Genomic DNA, 18676 nt, shown 5'->3' with positions numbered 1-18676 from the left:
ATTGCACCACACTGAGAGTCATTCTCCTGAAGTCACTGGGGAACGTTGGGAGGCCCTACCTCCTCCCCTGCAGCACCTGTTGCCCCTAGGTGAGCAGAGACCTTGGTTAGAAGTGACCCCTGGTGTGATCCCAGAGGTGCAGATGTCAGGAGGGGAAGGACAGCTCTAGTATTTCCAAAGTGTCAGAGCAGCTCTTGCGTCTTCCACCTGGTCTGCTTCCATCCACACAGCAGGGCGGTGTCCTCTTCATCCTCATGTGGCAGGGAACACCTCGCCTGTGGACCAGCGCTGGATGTTTGAAGGTGTCATCTCACTCTCACTCTAGCTTTGTAATTAGAATTTCAGAGCGGTTGTTATCTGCAGCATTTAATCCAAATTTGCATCTTTATCCCACTCCCCTACCCCGATTAATGTAGTTTTGGATTTTTGGAAATGGAGATCTTTTTCAAAAGGACCTCCAATTAGAAATGGAGATCTTTTTCAAAAGGACCTCCAATTAGAAATGGATTCTCAAGAAGCCTTTTGGGAATTATGGATGTAACGTGTTTGTTCATTTCACGAGGATGAGATTTTTCCTTGAAGATCTGTTTATCTGACGGTCAAAGCAAATAGGGAAAATAAATGTTGATGATAGCTACCGATGTTTTTAACAGTTTGCCTGGGGTGCTGTTGTGTGTTTTGTTTGTAGAATCCACCCCCATATCGTTGGCAGACTTTTCTATCATGAGAATTTCCAGGCTATTCAAAATTAGAAAGTACAAGAAACTCCCATATATTCCTCACCCGCTTTCCAACTTTCCAGAGTTATCAAGATTTATCATATTTTCCAGCAGCCTTTTCTCATCCTTAAATCTTGCTGGTGGTTTTTGTAAGGGAGAACAAGTAAAATCTTTCCTTCACCTACGGAAAGTTTCATGGCTGAGGGCCCTATAACAAAAGACAGATGAACAAGAGAGAAACATACAGATGTATTTGTTGTAAGTTTTACATGACACAGCAGCCTTCATAAGAAAGTGTAGACCCCAAGACACAGGGAAACCTCTGTATTTTTATGCTTAGGTTTGATAAAGAATGGACAGTCTTTCAGAGGTATGACAGGACAAAGGGGTACGATCTAGCTGGCATGAAACTGGAGGGAAGTTGGCAAGGCCTGTTTGTTCAGATTCTTCCCTGTGTCTTCAGAGACAAGGAGATTGTTTTTCTCTGGGTGTAGGGAGGGCACCTCTGGAATGAGGGTCTTATGACCTGCTTCATGGGAAGGGCAGAAAATTCCTTTATGGCTTGCTTTAGGGGAGGAGAGAGCAGAAGGGCAGAGGGACCTCCCTGCTTCAGCTGTTTTCTCAAATGCCAAGTTGCCATATTTTGGGATAACATGTCTTGAACCTCATCATTTTCAAAGTGGTTCATTTGAGGAATGAAACAAACATGAAATGCTTTGCTTGGGGCCTGAGTCGAGTGGTCATGAATAGTCATTTAAATGTGTCCTTTTCAGGAATGTGTTCCAGAAGATCTAGAACTGAAGAAGAAGATTTTTGCTCAGTTAGATTCCATCATTGATGATCGAGTGATCTTAAGCAGTTCCACTTCTTGTCTCATGCCTTCCAAGTTGTTTGCTGGCTTGGTCCATGTGAAGCAATGCATCGTGGCTCATCCTGTGAGTATTTTAAATCCAGAGGATTGATTATATCTCATCTCATTCTGTGTTTTTTTTTTCTTTTTTTTTTTGCGGGGGAGGGGGGTCAATAACTTGTGAGTAATCCGTTAGTCTTTTAAACGGCTTTATTGAGATATAATTCACTTACACAATTTGCCAATTCAAATTGTGCAGTTCAGTGGTTCTTATTGTATTCACAGAGTTGCACAATACTAGTATTTTAAAAAAGAATTTTATCCAAAATCCCTTGGATTTTTACCTGTGTACCTAATGTGCAACGGAATAGAGTGAGGACTGCTTTGAGGCTTTCACCCACAAGTAACTGTGTAGCTGAGGAGGCCGACTAATAAATAATTCTACTATCAATATAAAAGTGCTACATCAAAAATGTATACATTGGGTAGGATTGTATAGATACGTCACTTGCACTGTGTAGTTTACTCAACACAATTCAGAGTAGGTTTGGTTTTGTTAAAATGCAGATTCTGGGTCCTGCTCCTGAGATTCTGACTGTAGGTCTGACTTCAAGGACTTTTTTCCCCTTGTGGTTTCCCTTCCACTCACTCATTGTAATTAACTATGCAAGCTTATTTGCCAGGAGTACATTATGAGGTGCCTGGGACAATGAGTTTCAGATTGGCGTGCAAGCACTCAAGGAATCTTTTAGTGGTTAATGTATTGAAGTGAGGAAAGGGGAATGAGAGAGGAGATTCAGTGAACGACGTTTGAGCCCCAACTGCGAGCTCAGTGTGACCTTGGAGAACCAGGACTGCCTGTTAGAACGGGAAAGGTGACTTAGCTCAAGCTATGATAAATATAATAGTACAAAATAGTGATCACACCCTTGGCACCACCAGGTTGTCAGAGGTTCGGATCAGGGAGAAGCAACACAGAGGGCCCAGCCTGGCTAGGACCTGGTTGGGCTGATGAAGGGAAGAGAGGGTCTGAGGCTGGGGAAGAGCATAAGCAAAGACCCTGGGCCAAGAACACGCTCGGTGTGCAGAATTGTGGGAGGCCAGCCTGGTGGCATGAGCACACATGCCTTGGAGCCATGGGAGAACACTGGAAGGCTTAGTAACAGTTGGGTCTGGAGAATCGTGAGGGTTACTCTGAAGAGCTGGGACAGACAGCTTGGGTCCAGAGCAGCAGTGTGAGGTTGTGGAAGCGCTGCTTGGGGAGGGTAACATGAAGATCCTTCCTGGGATGAAGACGGGTCAGAGAGGGGAGCAATGATGTCACAGGACTTGGGCAGTAGTCCAAGCATGAGTGAGCAGGGCCTAGGATCAAGAGCAGGGCAATTCCTCTTTCTGAGCAAGAGCCATTTAGAATGTGGGGGTAACAGACTCCTACCGGATCTGTAGATGCCCACCAGATTTTATGTGCTAAGAAGAGCAGCAGCTTGGACCACCATTTACATAGCTGCATGGTCCTGGGACATACGATGGAAAGAATGAGGAATGGTTATAAAATAAGGAGGCTGAGATGCATAAAAATAGAAGAGAACCAGTCACATTTGGTTACCACTCAATTACGAGTGAGATTAGCATTACGAGGGACCCTAATTGAAAGCAAGTCCCGAGAAGCCTGTCGTGCCTTTGCTTTGGTGACATATACATGTCCGTGGACAGGGCTCCTGGAGACCTCAGCACTTTCTAGGTTGCTCCTTGATTGCTTCAGTGGAAGCTGTCAGCCTCCTAATTTCTAACCCATGTTCTTGCTTCTAAGTTAGTTCAAAACAAAACTAATCTAAATAAAGTTGCTCAGAAAATACCTCCTGAGTTATTTGACGAGACCTTTACTGCATCTCTTTAATTTTAAATTGCCAGATGGGTGAGAGGACACCTGAGTCACTTTCTTCTCCCTCACACCCAGCCCAGTCCCTTGACCAGCAGGAGTTGGTAACTGTTGAATAATGACACCTCTCTCCCTCCTTCCTACTCTTGTTCCATCCCACTATTGCTCACTTATTTAATGAAACAGCATAAAGTCCAGACCCTATTTTAAAAATTAATCTTCCCCTTTGGGAGGCCGAGGTGGGTGGATTAGGAGGTCAGGAGATCGAAACCATCCTGGCTAACACGGTGAAACCCCGTCTCTACTAAAAATACAAAAAATTAGCCAGGTGAGGTGGCGGTCGCCTGTAGTCCCAGCTACTCAGGAGGCTGAGGCAGGAGAATGGCGTGAACCCAGGAGGTGGAGCTTGCAGTGAGCCGAGATTGCGCCACTGCACTCCAGCCTGGGCGACAGAGCAAGACTCCATCTCAAAAAAAAAAAAAAAAAAAATTAATCTTCCTTATTGTTACGAATTATTTTTAAACAAAACCGATGTTAATTAAAGCAAATCAAATAACCCAAGGTAGCCATCTTTGGACCTTTCCCTTTCTTTCCTCTATATTCCAGCTGCCCACCTCTCTCTCTCTCTTTTTTTATTCTTTCTCTGTGGCTCTGTCACCCAGGCTGGAGAGCAGTGGTGCCATCAAAGCTCACTGCAGCCTTGAACTTCTGGCCTCAAGCAAGCCTCCTGTCTCAGCCTCCCCAAAGTGATGGAATTACAAGACAAAGGCACCACACCTGGCCCCACCTCTTGCTCACCCCACGGGACCTCTAGGGGACTGGACAGGCAGTCCCTACAGAATCAAGACCCATTTGTAATCTCTGAGGAACCACAGTTTCCGAGAAGCACCCCCGGGCCAGCTAGGAGCCCACCCTGCAGCCCCCAGTCCCTGCTTGGGGCCCTTTGTTTCAATCATTAGTGATTTCTGCCTGGGCCGAAAATAGGATGAAGAAAAAGGAGTCTTGTTCATGCCGTGCCAAAGTGGATATTCAGCAAATTGGAGATGTTGCTTGTCTCTGCCCACACAGAGAAGACTGCAACCCTCGTTGCACGGCCACGTGTTCCCTCAGTGGGTGGGGAAAGGCGCTGGCCAGGCGGGCTCGTACTCCCAGCGCAGGAGTTCAGGCTGGGTTTTAGGGTGGGCTTCCAGGACTAGAGCTGCTGATGGCCACACTGAAGGCCCAGGAAGAGGGCTGTTCATGCAGCTGGACATTTTCTTCTCCAGTGTCTTTTGTGTTGTTTCCTCAACTCCTGGTGGCAGTGACTCCGGAATTCCCACGTGGAGGGGCTGAGGGAGGAGAATGTGACGGCTGGGGCCTGTGGGTGACAACGGTGTGCATGTTGCACTGCAGTCTCAGTCCTTACTGAGCTCTATGTTAGCATTGACAGAGTGGCAGTTTTCTACTGATAGTTTAACCACACTTTACAAAGATGCTCCCTGCTTTTTTCTCTTCCTTAGTTCAGTCTGGGAAGGCGATGGTCCGACGGGGCTGGTGGGGTCTTCGGAGCCCACCAAGTACTGTGCTGTATGGACAGGCCTGCTTGGGAAGGGGGCCGCGGGTGGCAGACTGGGGCGTGTGGTGGGCGTTGGGGGAGAGGCCACCAGTTAGCCCGTTCCCCCCCCCCCCCCTTGCTTGTGCGTGGCCTTTTCGAACTCACCTCACGTCTCACACCGAAGTCATCTGCCCTGGCATTGGTGGTAAATATTGGATGTATGGGCTTGTTGTCTGCAAAGCGCCCGTGCTCTGTGCGTCTCTTTGCACATCTGCACGGCCCTGCGGCCGCTCCGAGCTGCCTTTGAGCCCTCCCTGCGAGCGCGCCGCCGAGAGGATGGGCTACCCATGAAGCATCGAACACCGAGGGCTGGCAAGAGGCCCCAGCCCTCCCGCGAGGGCGCTGTCGGCCCTGTGGGCCTCGCCGTTTTGGTTGCTCCCGGAGCGAGGGTGAAGGGAGTCTCTGTGGGCGGCCGCGCTGTCGGCGCGGTCACATGGGGCCCGGGCGGCGGGGAAGAATGCGTCCCTTGTGCTCCGCCGGCCTGCGCAGGCCCAGGCCCCTGCGCTGCGCTGCCGTTGTATCTGTCTAACCCTTTCGGGGGTGTGTTTCCGAGTCCACCTCGCACACTCCCACATGGAAGGTTTGGGGCGGGGGAGCTACCTCCTCTCCTCTCTCGCCTCTTCTCCTCCCCTCTATTGTGGTAAATTCAAGGGGCACCTGACCTTATTGACAAGATTGACCTCTTGGGCCAGAGGCTGAGGGCTGTGGTTAGGGAGACTGTGTCCCAGTCGGGAGACCTCGAAGGTCCTTTTGCGGCGGCTTCCGTAGGTGGACACGGAGGTGTGGATGGAAGTCGGTGTGGATGGAAGTCGGTGTGGATGGAAGTCGGTGTGGATGGAAGTCTGTTTTGGGGGGCTGCGTGGGGCCCAGTCGCTGGCCCCTGCGTCCTAGTCAGCCGTGTGCCTTGTACAGTGGGCGCTGGCCAGCCCTTCAAGATTTTTCGCTGGAGAAGGCATGATCAAAGTCCTGTTTTTTACTTTTAAAATTTATAATTGTGGTAAAATATACATAACAAAATCTACCGTCTTAACTATTTGTAAGTGTGCAGTTTGGAGGCATTAAGGACATTCTCGTTGGTGTGAAGCCACCACCAACAACAATCCATGGAACTTTCTCCTCTTATAAGACTGAACCTCCTACCCATGAAACACTAACTTTCCACTGCTCCACCCCAGCCGCGGCACCTGAACCTAGCTTTCTGCTGCTGCTGTGGATTTGATAGGCTCCCGCTACAACACGGATTGCTCTGGGAGGATGAGATAGAGGGGCTGAGACCCCAGCAGGAGTCCCATGAAGGGAGTGCAGAATCTATATGGAAACGGGGGCCCTGAGCTGAGGGTGGCAGTGGCAATGATTTTTTTGAGAGAAGAGGACTTCAGTAACTGATGGTGTGTCCGGAGTTGGTCTTGGTGGGTTGTGGTCTTGCTGACTTCGTGAACCACAGACCTTGGTGGTGATTGTTACAGCTCTTAAGGATAGCACGGACCCAAAGAGTAAGTGGTAGCAAGGTTTATTGTGAAGAGCAAAAGGACAAAGCTTCCACAGCAGGGAAAGACAGCGGAGTGGGTTAACGCTGCAGGTGGGGGTGTAGGGGTGTGTGTGGGGGGGTGTGGGTGTGGGTGGGCGGTAGGGGTGGGTGGGGGGAGTGACCAGCTTTTGTTCCCTAATTGGCCCCTCCCCTGTTCCATTTCTGTCCTATCAGAGTTCCCTTTTTTCAATCCTTCCCACGATTGGCTACTTTTAGAATCCTGCTGATTGGTGCATTTTATAGAGCGCTGATTGGTGCGTTTTACAGAGTGCTGATTGGTGTATTTTACAATCCTCTTGTAAGACAGGAAAGTTCCTGATTGGTGCGTTTTACAATCCTTTTGTAAGACAGAAAAGCTCCCCAAGTTCACACTTGACCCAGGGAGTCCAGCTGGCCTCACCTCTCAATGGAAAGTGAGAGGGGCTAGGGAGAGGCAGGGGCCAGGAACGTTTCTCCTGGTACTGACTTGGGTGTGGGGATGTGACACATTCTCACGGAAATCAGGAGCCTGCCAGGGTTGGGGACCACGGGGGTAACCCACATGAGACAAGTCTGTGCTGGGGTGTGCCCAAGGGAAGGCGTCCAGCACTCAGTTGCAGATGTGGGCCAGGGCGAGGCTGGGATCTGTGTGAGACATGCAGGTGTATTCTGTGTCCTCAAGTCTTGGTGGTGGTGACACCAGGGAGTGGGCACAGATGGGCCACTGTGGCAGACTGGGGGTCACCATCACTCAGTGAAAGTGTGAGCAGGAAAAATCGCAGAGAAGACTGAGAGGAGGGAACTGGTGAGTTGTACGTAGAAATGCTTTCTAACTCCTTGTCTCAGTCTGTTTTTGCTACCAGTGAGGCTTACAATGTTTGAAAGACCCCAATCCCAGCATGCCTGCTTTATATAAAATAAGGTAAAATTCATCTGAGAAAGACACACTTCCAGTTCTTCTAATCTTCATTTTTCAAAAGGTCAGAGGTTAAGCATTTCTATAAGAATTCAGTAGGTGACAGGTGTTTAACCGAGGCATCGATTTACCATCTGTCTATTTGGAAACAGGAGCCGTCTTTTCTTGATTCCTGAGAGGGCAGAGCAGGTGCCCAGGATGGCCCTTATTTCTCCTTTCCTCTTCTGTGGGAGTCATCTTTAAATGGAAGCTTCTGCTCATGGAAGCATCACTTAGCAAATGTGACATTCTACCTATCACCCATGTAGTGGAGGAAAACCCATTGAAAAGCATCATTTCTGTTTGCTGTGGTATACTTGGCTCAGTGCTCAGGCCAGTCAGGTTCTACCAGGCACTGTTTTCTTTGGACATTTGATAACTCTCTGTGAGGAATCTCTAAGAACAGTTTCTCAAAGTAAACCAAGAACACCAGAGTTGAACAGTGAAGTCCAGGGTCCTCCCTCGGGGCATGCTCACCTGGACAATGCCTTCCTGTGTTGGGCTCGTCGGGGTGCTGGGGCTGCTGAGGTGTGTTGATGCCTGTTGATTTCTAGAGCAGGAAGGTGACATTAGACTGGAAGAGGCAGACACTTAAGGTACAATATGGAGGAATTAAGGAAATACCAGGTTTTGGGAAGACACTGCTAATAATTTAGTTTTGAGATGATCTGGCACTGTCACCTAGGCTGGAGTACAATGGCACAATCATGGCTCACTGCAGCCTCCACTTCCTGGGCTTAAATGATTCTCCCACTTCAGCCTTCCAAGTAACTGGGACTACAGGTACACAACACCACACCTAGCTAATTTTTTTATTTTTTGTAGAAACAGGGTCTCGCTGTGTTGCTTAGGCTGGTCTTGAACTCCTGGGCTCAAGTGATCCCTCCACCTCGACCTCCCAAAGTTCTGGGATTACAGGTGTGAGCCACTGCACCCAGCTTGCTAATAATTTTTAACACTGACACAGAAGAATGTCAGAGCCTGTGGTGACTGCAGATGGGAAGACATGATTCTGGGGGGTGGTGGGCTGGGAGGAAGCTTTGAAGACAAGACAGATGGGAGCAGAGAAACTCTGTCCTGGGGAGGCCAGGGACTTGAAGATTAGCCGTAAACATACAGGATAGCAAGCTGTTCCTCCAAATTCCAACTTTGTATTTTGGGTATTTTTTTTTTAAACAAAACCACACAATTCTGCATCAGGTTCCCTTTTTCTCTCTCCTTTGTGAATAAATTTCTTTCTCAAGTATCTTTTTGTTGGCCACTGAATCTAAAGGCACCATTCCAAAGTTGCATCTGCTGCTCCTGACCATTCAGGGGGGGTGCAGTTCCCCAAACCCAGGGTCATCTCCTTGACTCCCCCACTTCTCTCTCTCTCCTAAGGTGAATCCGCCATACTACATCCCGCTGGTTGAGCTGGTCCCCCACCCGGAGACGGCCCCTACGACAGTGGACAGAACCCACGCCCTGATGAAGAAGATTGGACAGTGCCCCATGCGAGTCCAGAAGGAGGTGGCCGGCTTCGTTCTGAACCGCCTGCAATATGCAATCATCAGCGAGGCCTGGCGGCTAGTGGAGGTGTGTGTGCCCGTCTTCTCTCCCTCCCTCCCTTCCTTTCTCCCTCCTTCTTCCCTCCCTCTCAAAGTTGAGCAGGACAGTGAAAGTTGTTCCTTGGGCAGCATGGAAGCTGGGAAAGTCAGAGGCTGCTTGCTTCTTCTTGCTCTATTCTGGAGACCAAGGGCCAGCTTTAGAACCAAAATAAAATGCAACGATTCACTGTCTGCCTGAGAGGTTCTTCTTACAGTCACCTGATACCAGGACACGATGACAGGCTTCTCTCCTTCCTGCCCTTTCATAGCATTAGACATAATAACCTATGTGGCCCACTGCATTTTCCTACAGAGTCAGCTTTTACCCCTCAGTGTTATAATTTTTCAAAAGGAAAAAATTATATTTTGTGTAAACTTCTGTCTCCTGAAGGAACCTAATTGTTTCAACAGCTCGAGGAAGAAGTGATGAATAGACTTGTTAGAGTAAATGCTTGTCTTACCTATAAAGAGGAAATGACATGTAAATATATTTAACATCATCCTCTAATGAAAGGATTTTACATGGAGGTGAAGAAATGGCCTGGCTGCACGCATTCTCGTGTACATTTGCATGAGGGGCTGTGGTGCCTGGAGGAGATAGGTCAGCTGGACCCCAGGACGAGGCGGAGAAGTCTCGGGATCTGGGAGTGGAACTGTCCGGCCTCCCTTATGGCACTTGCCCAGCTTCTGCAGGGGGAAGGCAAGACTCTGCCCACGCCTGTGTTACAAAAACATTGTGGAAGGCTCAAGGGCCGGAAGTACCCAGCTGCACAGCGTAGGGAGGACGCTGCTCGGGCTCGAGTCATCTGCACCTGGCTCCACAGTTCCTTGTTTGGACTCGCATGGACACACGCCGAGCCTTGCCTGAGACGGCAACCAGGAAGCTGACTGTGCCCCAGCTTCCTTGAGTGTTGCATTTCAATTTCCCAGCAGTTCTTCCAAACCAGGCAGGTGTGCATGACAGACGTGGCCTCCCACAGCCTGCTTCTCGTGTTGGGCCAAATCCCCGTTAGGTACACTGACTGGACTGCCGGGTGCATTTGCCACGCGGTTGCCTCGATTCTGTGTCTTGATGTCTAAATCCACTTAAGGCTCCTGTATTTTCAAGAAACAGTGCTCGGGTTTCCACTGTTAGGGCGGCGGTTTGAATTTCTTAGTAATTTCTTGAATATCAGTCAGTGTCAACGTATTTTTAAAGAAACACGGATCTATCAGAACCTTTTTGGAGATTTATTTAAAATATTTCCATTTGTCTAGAAAAGGGGAACAACTTTAGACTCCTTGCCCATGTTCACTTGTTGAATTAAACCTTGTGGGGTTTTACAGGCAATCTCAGCTTTTTATTTGTAAGATATTTTAGCGCCCTGAATAAACTCTTGCTTTCTCCAATCTGAAAGGTGTGAGCCCATTCAAGGAAGCGTTTGGGATTCTGGTGTAAGGGGATCGGGTGGGAGGTGTACACAAAGAACTCTCCATTGCAAGAGCCGTGGAGGACTCTGGTGTTTCCTTTTGCTGCTGGAGGAGGGCAGGCGGAGGGGTGAGTTGGGCTGCTCTGGTAGTTCTGCTGACTCACGATGTCCACCCTGCTTTCGGTTGTCCCTCTTCATGGGTCATGGCAGCCTGAGTGACATTGTGTTACTGGCTAGCGGGGACATTCTTACTCCTGGCTTTCCACGGTGACATACCTCCTGAGAAAGTGAAGCCTGCATATGTCTCTGTGTTGGCTGCTGTGGGACTCAGATGCCTGGAGTCCCTGTAAGGAACTGAGTGCCAAAATCTAGCAGGATACAGTTTGTGACAGAACAGGAAGAGGTCAAGAGAAATGGGAAATTAAGAAAATGTGAGTAAAACTCAAAGAATTACCTTGGTGGAAGTCTAGAAGATAATTTGTTTCTAAAAATAAGGATTATCTACAGGTAGTAGGGCCCAAGGCAGCTCTAGAAACTGCAGGTCCTCTCCTGGCAGGGGTGGGGTGGGAATGGCACTACCAGGCACCCCGAGCCCCACAGGGATGACTTCCAGGGTGTGAGGGGCTTTAGTTATGGGGCAGGGCTGGCAGAGAGGGAGCATGGAGGAGTTCGGGGAGGAGGAGGGGGCTTGTCGTGGTGCTGACCTTGACCATCACCGCTCAGTGGCAGCACCTCCGTTGGCCAGCTACTTCAGGAGCAAGGTCACAACCAGCGTGCCAGCACTCCAGTAGCAGGTTGAAGTTTGACCCTTGCTTGGCATGTTAATTGGGTAGAGCCAGGATGCTTTCAGGGTAAGAGAGGGGCCAGGTGACTTGGTTCAGGGCGCTAGGGGAGCCTGCTGGAACTGGAGCACTGGCACACTGGTCATGACCTTGTTCCTGAAGTAGCCACTGACATGCGCACCTGAGCATCCACTTGGATGCCCTGTATTCCATAAGGCTCTGGGGCTGTGCGGCAGAACCGTGCCTCGTTTCAGTGTGGCCCTAGAGAAATCTTGCCTACCATGATTGTGCTGGCTACAGTGTGCCTCCCACCTAGCAGACAGTGGTGTACCTGACACTGTTCTGGTGGGTTGGTTTAAGGATTCTTGATTTTATTGTAGGAAAATCTATGCTGCTGTGGCCGGTTTCCATGCCAGATACTGTAAGTCAGCAAAAGTGAACAAACCTCTCCAGGGCCTCACCTCCCCATCTTGCAAATCTGTATAGTTGCTCCAAGCCACAGTTGAACACAGGGTGCAATGACAACCCTTTGACTCACAACTTCCAAGCCAGATGAACTTGAATTTGCATTTTGGAGTCTTTCAATAGTTGAGCTTAGATTTGGTGTTTTCCAAGTTTGCCTCAAAACTTTCAAGAGCAACTTTTAATAGAAAAGGAGCAGAATTGTGGAAGTTTTACAGAAGAGACTAAGTAGGCTTGTGCATGTTTTAAGTTGAAAAGCTCCAAAGGCCTTGCAGAGCTTCTCCTCAGTGAGGCCTGGTGTGGGTTCCATGTGTGGCCGGAGTGCCTGGCTCCTGAGTCTTGACTGTAGTGAATGGAATGAGCGTTGGTGGGGGGCAACTAGGACTCACTGCTCCTCTAGGACTCACTGGTGTGGGCGCTTCTATTTCAGGATCCTCTGGGCTCATAAAGCAAGTTGAAGTTTGACAGCCTTTTCTGTTTGACCCTTCCTTGGCATGTTAATGGATTAGAGCTGGATGCTCCTACCAGGGTAGGAGAGGTGCCAGGTGACTTGGTTCAGGGCGCTAAGGGAGCCTGCTGGAAACGAGCTGTGTGCCTGTGTCCAGGCATGTGGGTACTGGGTCAGCAGGTCAGGGAGGAATGCCGTTCCCTGCCACCCCTGCCATCTGCAGGTGAGGCAGCTCTGCACAAATCATATGAAAGTGTGAATTTCCAGGGGTCTGACCTCCAATTTGAGGTAGGAGCTAGAGCAGGATGGAAGGACGGCTTGCATTTCCACCCGTGACAGTGTCTTGCTGCTGATGTCAGCTGCGTTGCCACTCACTAAGTGGTGATAACAAGGGATCCCATGGATTGACTTTTACATGTTCAACCAGCCTCACGTACTCGGAATAATCCTACTTGGGATTGCTGGATTCAACCTGGTTATGCTTTGTTGTGAATTTTTTTTTGCATCTAAATTCATAGGAGATATTTGTCGTGGATTTCTTTTTTTGTATTATCTTTATTTGATTTTGGTATCAAGGATGTACAGGTGGAGAAGCCCAATGCTTGGGACCAGAAATATTTCAGATTTTGGATGTTTGCAGATTTTGGAATATTATATACTTACTGTTTTAGCATCCCTAATCCGAAAATCTGAGATCTGGAATGCTCCAGTGAGCATTTCCTTTGAGTGTCATGTTGGCGCTAGAAAAGTTTCAGATTTTGGAGCACTTTGGGGTTCAGATTTTCAGATTAGGGATACTCAGCCTGTTCTAGCTGCATGCAATGAATTGGGAAGTTCTTCCTCCTATTTTCTGGAAGAGATTGTGTGTAATTTCTGTTAATTCGTTTTTAGATATTTGGTAGAATTTTCCGGTGAAACCATCCGGGCCAGGGTGGGGTTCTTTTCTGGGAGCTTTCTAATGATGAATTTAATTTCTTTAATGGTTATGGAACCATTTGGATTGTCTGTTTCATTGTGATTGAGTTTTGATGGTTTGTCGTTTCTGAGAAATTGGTCCATTTCTTCTAAGTCGTTGTACTTAAGAGCATAAAGTTCTCGGTAGTCCTCCTTTTTATCCTTTCAATGGCTGCAGGGTCTGTAGTGATGTCCCTGGTTTCATTCCTGAAATCGGTGATTGGTGTTCTCTTTCTGTCTTTGTTCTCTTGCTAGAGGTTTATCAATTCTATTGATTTTTTTTTTTGAGGGGCAACTTTTTGTCTCATTGATTTTTTTTTCTTTTTATTTTCCTGTTTTCAGTCTCACTCACTCACTCTGGGACCATATTTTTACACCTGCAGCCGAGCATTAAAGAGACATTCTAAGAAAGGGGTGGGGGTGGCAGGGAGGCTCCCTCACTGTGGGGGTTTGTGGAGGGGAGCCACGCTGCCAGTGCCATTTCTAGGTCAGAAAGAGAAAGCACTGGGAATGACAAGCATTTTCTTTTCTTGTCTTTGTAGCATCCTGGGCTATGAGACGCTCCCTTGTCATCACCCATTCTCTCTCTGTTCCCTTGCAGCTCTGTAAGCCCTCAGACCTTCGTGGAATAGAATGGACACCCGGATAGCCAAGGGAGTGAAGGAGCCAGGTCTATTGTGCCATCTCACAGATGTTCACTCCGTTTTGTTTGTCTTCCAGTTGGCTTCAGTTTTGGGATGAAGCAGCCCTGTGGTCTTGGAAATGCCAGATGGACATGTCTGGCCACAATCTACTGACACTTACTTCCCCTGCCAGAGGCGTGCTTCCTGGGTGACATGATCTTATTGGCTGGGATGTCATTTCAAGTCTACATTTTTAAGGCATTAGCATAATGAAGGACATTGTGTTGTGACAATAGACTTTTGGCTGGACAGTAGCTAAGTTTGTTGCCTGTAAATTCTTTCCCATGAGGGCAGGGTATGTGGAGGTGCCTGGGAATGAATCTGCAACCCTCGGCAGGTTCTCAGCCTGCTGGTGTGAGTTGGTGGTGATGAGCTTCGGAAATTGCTGACCTTGGGTTCTGCCTGTCCTTCGGAATGATGTCATCCCTGTGCTGGACTGCTGTCCTTAGGGCCTGGGCCGCAGAGATTGAGTTCTTGGTCTCTTGATTTGTCAGGGTGGGTGTGGTCTGGGGCATCTGGATGGGGCCCTGAGATTCCAGAACTTTGTCATTGAGCTTTATTTCAGACATGTCTGCCAACTGTTAGGAGACATTGTTTTAGTTAATGAAGTGTATCTCAAAGATCATGTAGTAAAATTGGCAGATGAGGCTTTTTGTGGCAAACTTATTCAAAGGTTTCTGTTGAATATCATTTGTATGCACATACCACGTCCCTGGCTCTGTGTGTGTCTCTGTGTGTCTCTATGTGTGTCTCTTGTTTCTGACTCCTTCTCTCTGACCGCAAGCTCACAATAGATACACATGCAGCTCTAACCAGCTTCTGCTTAGTTGGAGATTCTCATGTGGTCACTATAGCTGTGATTCACAGTCCTAGTTTTAAGACACTGAATACCTCTGGTTATACCAAAGGATGTAAAAATTGATTTTAAAAAAGTAGCTGGGCAGGTGGCACATGTCTACAGTCCCAGCTACCGAGGAAGCTGAGGCAGGGGGATTGCTTGAGCCCAGGAGTGCAAGACCAGCCTGGGTAACATAGTGAGACCCTCTTTTTTTTTTTTTTAATAAAGATAGTTCACTTTTAATTAAAAACACAAACATATTAGAATGAATGAACAATAGGTTGTAACTGCACAGAGGATGAGAATCGCTCTTGCAAATCAAAAGCTCACCCAGCCAGACCTGCCCCGCTTGGACCTGCTGGAGAATCATGCCCCAGGGGATCTCCCTTGTCATACTGCTTGCATGCTTAGCATCAGCCACCCGCCTCCAGCAGTTTGATTTCCTGAGCAGGGATGCAAATTGTGATGAGGTTTTCCTTTTAGGAGGTTTTCCCTTTAGGAGTCATGGGCCTGTGTGGGCAGAAGCAGGTCCCTCAGGAGGGACACCCAGAAACAGCACTCCCGTATAGCTGATTGTAGCTGAATGCCTGTGCTTGGGTGTATCCTGCCTGCCGACTGTACAGTGGGGCCTCTGTGTACTGGGGCCTGATCTCATGCTGTCAGCCAGGTTTGCGCATAATCCACTGCATTATGAACTGTTATGCTGAAATTAGAATGTAAGTTAGAAGCTCCTTGGCAGACTGGGAGGTTACACAAAGGGGAGCCAAGGGCATGAACATATTCTAGGGGGAAGATGGCCTAAAATGTTTAAATTTACTGCTGTAACTACCTCTTACATTTCTCTCACATGTGCTATGTTCACTTGGAGGTGAATGGTCCTTTGATTTCTTCTCTCCTCTTATCAACCAACATTCATATGGGTCTAGTTCTCCACCTCTGCGTGAATACCCAGGAAGTTGCCATCTCACATATTTCATTTTCTGAGCAGGAAGCCATCTCAGCAAGCTGCCTGCGTGGCCTGTCCTTTTTTGGCAGTCCGGTGAGGCTCTGCCGTTTCACTAATATCATTGTCAACGTGAGCAGGTGCCCTGAGACCCTATAACAGAGCAAGGCAGGCTCACTGACAGTTATTAAGATGTCGACTCTGGAAGAGAATCAGCACAAAGCGGGCACTCCAAGGAGGAGCAGAACTGGGCTCCATCATCGTTTCATAGGCTTTGAGGTCAAGGACAGGAACAGCAGTCTTATGGCTGGAAGCAGCAGAGCTTGACAAGAGGAAGCCTGTGCGGAGCCACCGCCAACAGGAGACGGGGTCCTGCTGGCAGCTTTTCTGGGGAAGGACGGCATTGGAAGTGAACTGCTGTGGTTTGCTTCAGACTGTGGTGCACCTGGAATGTGTCCGGGGAAAACGTTGAGGCTTGAGTAAAATAGCACAGTGCAGACATTGGCAACATCTGTCTGGTCTTGGCACGAAGTCACATAGAGCGATGGGCCCAGCGGGTAGGGAAGTTGGGGGAGCCAGGAAACAGCCAAGTCTGGCCTCCACACCATGCCTCAGCTGGAGGGGTTCTACATTTTACCTACTTGAAAACTGAACCCTAAGAGTTTAGGATTTTTTTTTTAAGACACAACATTTGAAGCATCTGAGTGAATCGCTGATGGGGCTTCCAGAGCTCTGTGTATCTCAGCGCTGCCTTTTCTTCCTGTTGCTCTGAGGCTCACATCACCCCAGAAAGGATGTGTTCTCCCTCTGCCGGCTTTGCCCTGGGCTAGGCCTGTGCGGGCTCTGCAGGGGGTTGGGGGGTCTTTCCCCTGCTTCTCCTACCAGGCTCCTTCTGTGACCTGTTCAGTCTCTGTCTCCTCTGACAGCATCTGTCCAAAGCCCCAGGTGCCGCTTAGAGCTGATCCCTCGGGCACCCCAGGATGCTGTGCCTTTCTTTCCTCTCTCACATGGCCTGGGCCATTGTCCCTTCGCTCAGCTGGCCTCTGTCTTCTGCGCCTTCTGAAGTCTGGGTGGCCAGCGTGTCTGTGGGAGTAAGGGCCTTACCAGAGGGTACTGGAGAGCTCTCTTGGCTCTGACTATCCCAGCTCCTAGTCCCCGGGAGGTTTGCTGAAGACCATCCTAGCTCCACTGTGCCTGTCCTCTTCCTCAGCTCCTTTCCAACAGAGTCCACATGCTGCTTCTCAGTCCAGCCACTCAGCGGCACCTCTGTTGGGACGGCAGGGTCGTTAGAGCGGATACATCACCCACGTTGCTAGGACCAGCCTCCTGGTTAATTGAGACCTGTGTTTTTGTTGGCTTCAAATGCAGAGAGCTCTGTATGAATGATCTTCTGCCACAAGCCATGAGAGAGGTGATATTTTTCATCTACAGGGAAGTACTGAAAGATTATTTTGAGGAGCCCTAGAACTATATCAGAGCCCATTCCCGGCCGGGCGTGGTGGCTCACACCTGTAATCCCAGCACTTTCAGAAGCTAAGGCGGGGGAATCACGAGGTCAGGAGTTCGAGTCAACTCCTGACTCGAACTTGTTGTCTGGCCAACAAGGTGAAACCCCGTCTCTATTAAAAATACAGAAATTAGCCAGGTGTGGTGGTGTGCACCTGTAGTCCCAGCTACTTGGGAGGCTGAGGCAGGAGAATCGCTTGAACCTGGGAGACAGAGGTTGCAGTGAGCCAAGATCACGCCACTGCACTCCAGCCTGGGTGACAGAGCAAGACTCTGTCTCAAAAAAAAAAAAAAAAAAAAAGAACCCACACCCCCACACCCATGAATCAGTGAGTACTCAGTGTCCACCGAGAGAGCCTCCAGTCAAATAGAGAGTAGAGTCTGGCCTTCCTCAACAAAACACTAGCAAACTGGGTTCAATAGCACATTAAAAGGATCCTATATTTAATAACATAATCAAGGGGAATTCATCACAGGGTGCAGAGATACTTTACCATAGACAAATCTATAAATGTGATATGTCATGTTAACAGAATACAGGACAAAAACCATATGATCATCTCAACAGATGCAGAAGAAGCACACGACAACATTCAGGATCATTTTATAATAAAACTCTCTTCAAATTAGATATAGAAGAAGTGAGCCAGGCGTGGTGGCTCACACCTGTAATCCCAGCACTTTCGGAAGCCAAGGCGGGGGAATCACGAGGTCAGGAGTTCAAGACCAGCCTGGTCAAGATGGTGAAACCCCGTCTCTACTAAAAATACAAAAAAGTAGCCTGGCGTGGTGGGCGCCTGTAATCCCAGCTACTTGGGAGGCTGACGGAGAGAATTGCTTGAACCTGGGAAGCAGGGGTTACAGTGAGCCGAGATCGCGCCACTGCACTCCAGCCTAGGTGACAGAGCGAGACTCCATCTCAAAAACAAACAAACAAAAAAGATCCTATATTTAATAACATAATCAAGGGGAATTCATCACAGGGTGCAGAGATACTTTACCATCGGCAAATCTATAAATGTGATATGTCATGTTAACAGAATACAGGACAAAAACCATATGATCATCTCAACAGATGCAGAAGAAGCACACGACAACATTCAGCATCACTTTATAATAAAACTCTCTTTAAATTAGATGTAGAAGAAGTGTTCCTCAACACGATAAAGGTCATACGTGACACACCCACAGCAAATATACTCAATGGTGAAAAGTTGAAGGCTTTTCTTCTAAGATTAGGAACAAGACAAGGGTGCCTACTCTCACCACTTCTATCCAACATAGTACAGAAGTCCTAGCCATAGCAATTAGGCAAGAGAAAGAAATAAAAGGCATTCAAATTGGAAATGAAGTTAAATTGTCACTGTTTGCTGGCAACATGATCTCATATATAGAAACCCCTAAAGTTCTGTTGGAACTGATAAATAAATTCAGTAAAGTTGCAGGATACAAAGTCAACATACAAAGGTCGGTAGCATTTCTATACACTAACAAGGAACTACGTGAAAAAGAAATCAAGAAAACAATTCCATTTACAATAGCTGCCCCCAAAATGCTTAGA

General features: G+C 48.2%; 1 protein-coding gene across 2 annotated transcripts in view; it reads left to right on the top strand.

Annotated features, from left to right (window-relative positions):
• CRYL1 (crystallin lambda 1) overlaps positions 1-18676 on the top strand; it is a 120702-nt gene that overhangs the window by 84606 nt on the left and 17420 nt on the right. Inside the window, exons 4-5 of one of the 2 annotated variants that reach the window (XM_004054229.5) lie at positions 1493-1654; positions 8885-9079. In XM_004054229.5, the coding sequence (XP_004054277.1) occupies positions 1493-1654; positions 8885-9079 (357 nt within the window). The remainder of the gene's footprint in view (positions 1-1492; positions 1655-8884; positions 9080-18676) is intronic. The other variant, XM_055360167.2, reaches the window with a different exon arrangement.

This window comes from Gorilla gorilla, chromosome 14 (genome assembly GCF_029281585.2).
Source record: "Gorilla gorilla gorilla isolate KB3781 chromosome 14, NHGRI_mGorGor1-v2.1_pri, whole genome shotgun sequence".
In the NCBI taxonomy this organism is placed as follows: Eukaryota; Metazoa; Chordata; class Mammalia; order Primates; family Hominidae; genus Gorilla; species Gorilla gorilla.
Note: the sequence above shows the minus strand (reverse complement) of the source record. Positions and strands in the feature narration are given on the sequence as shown.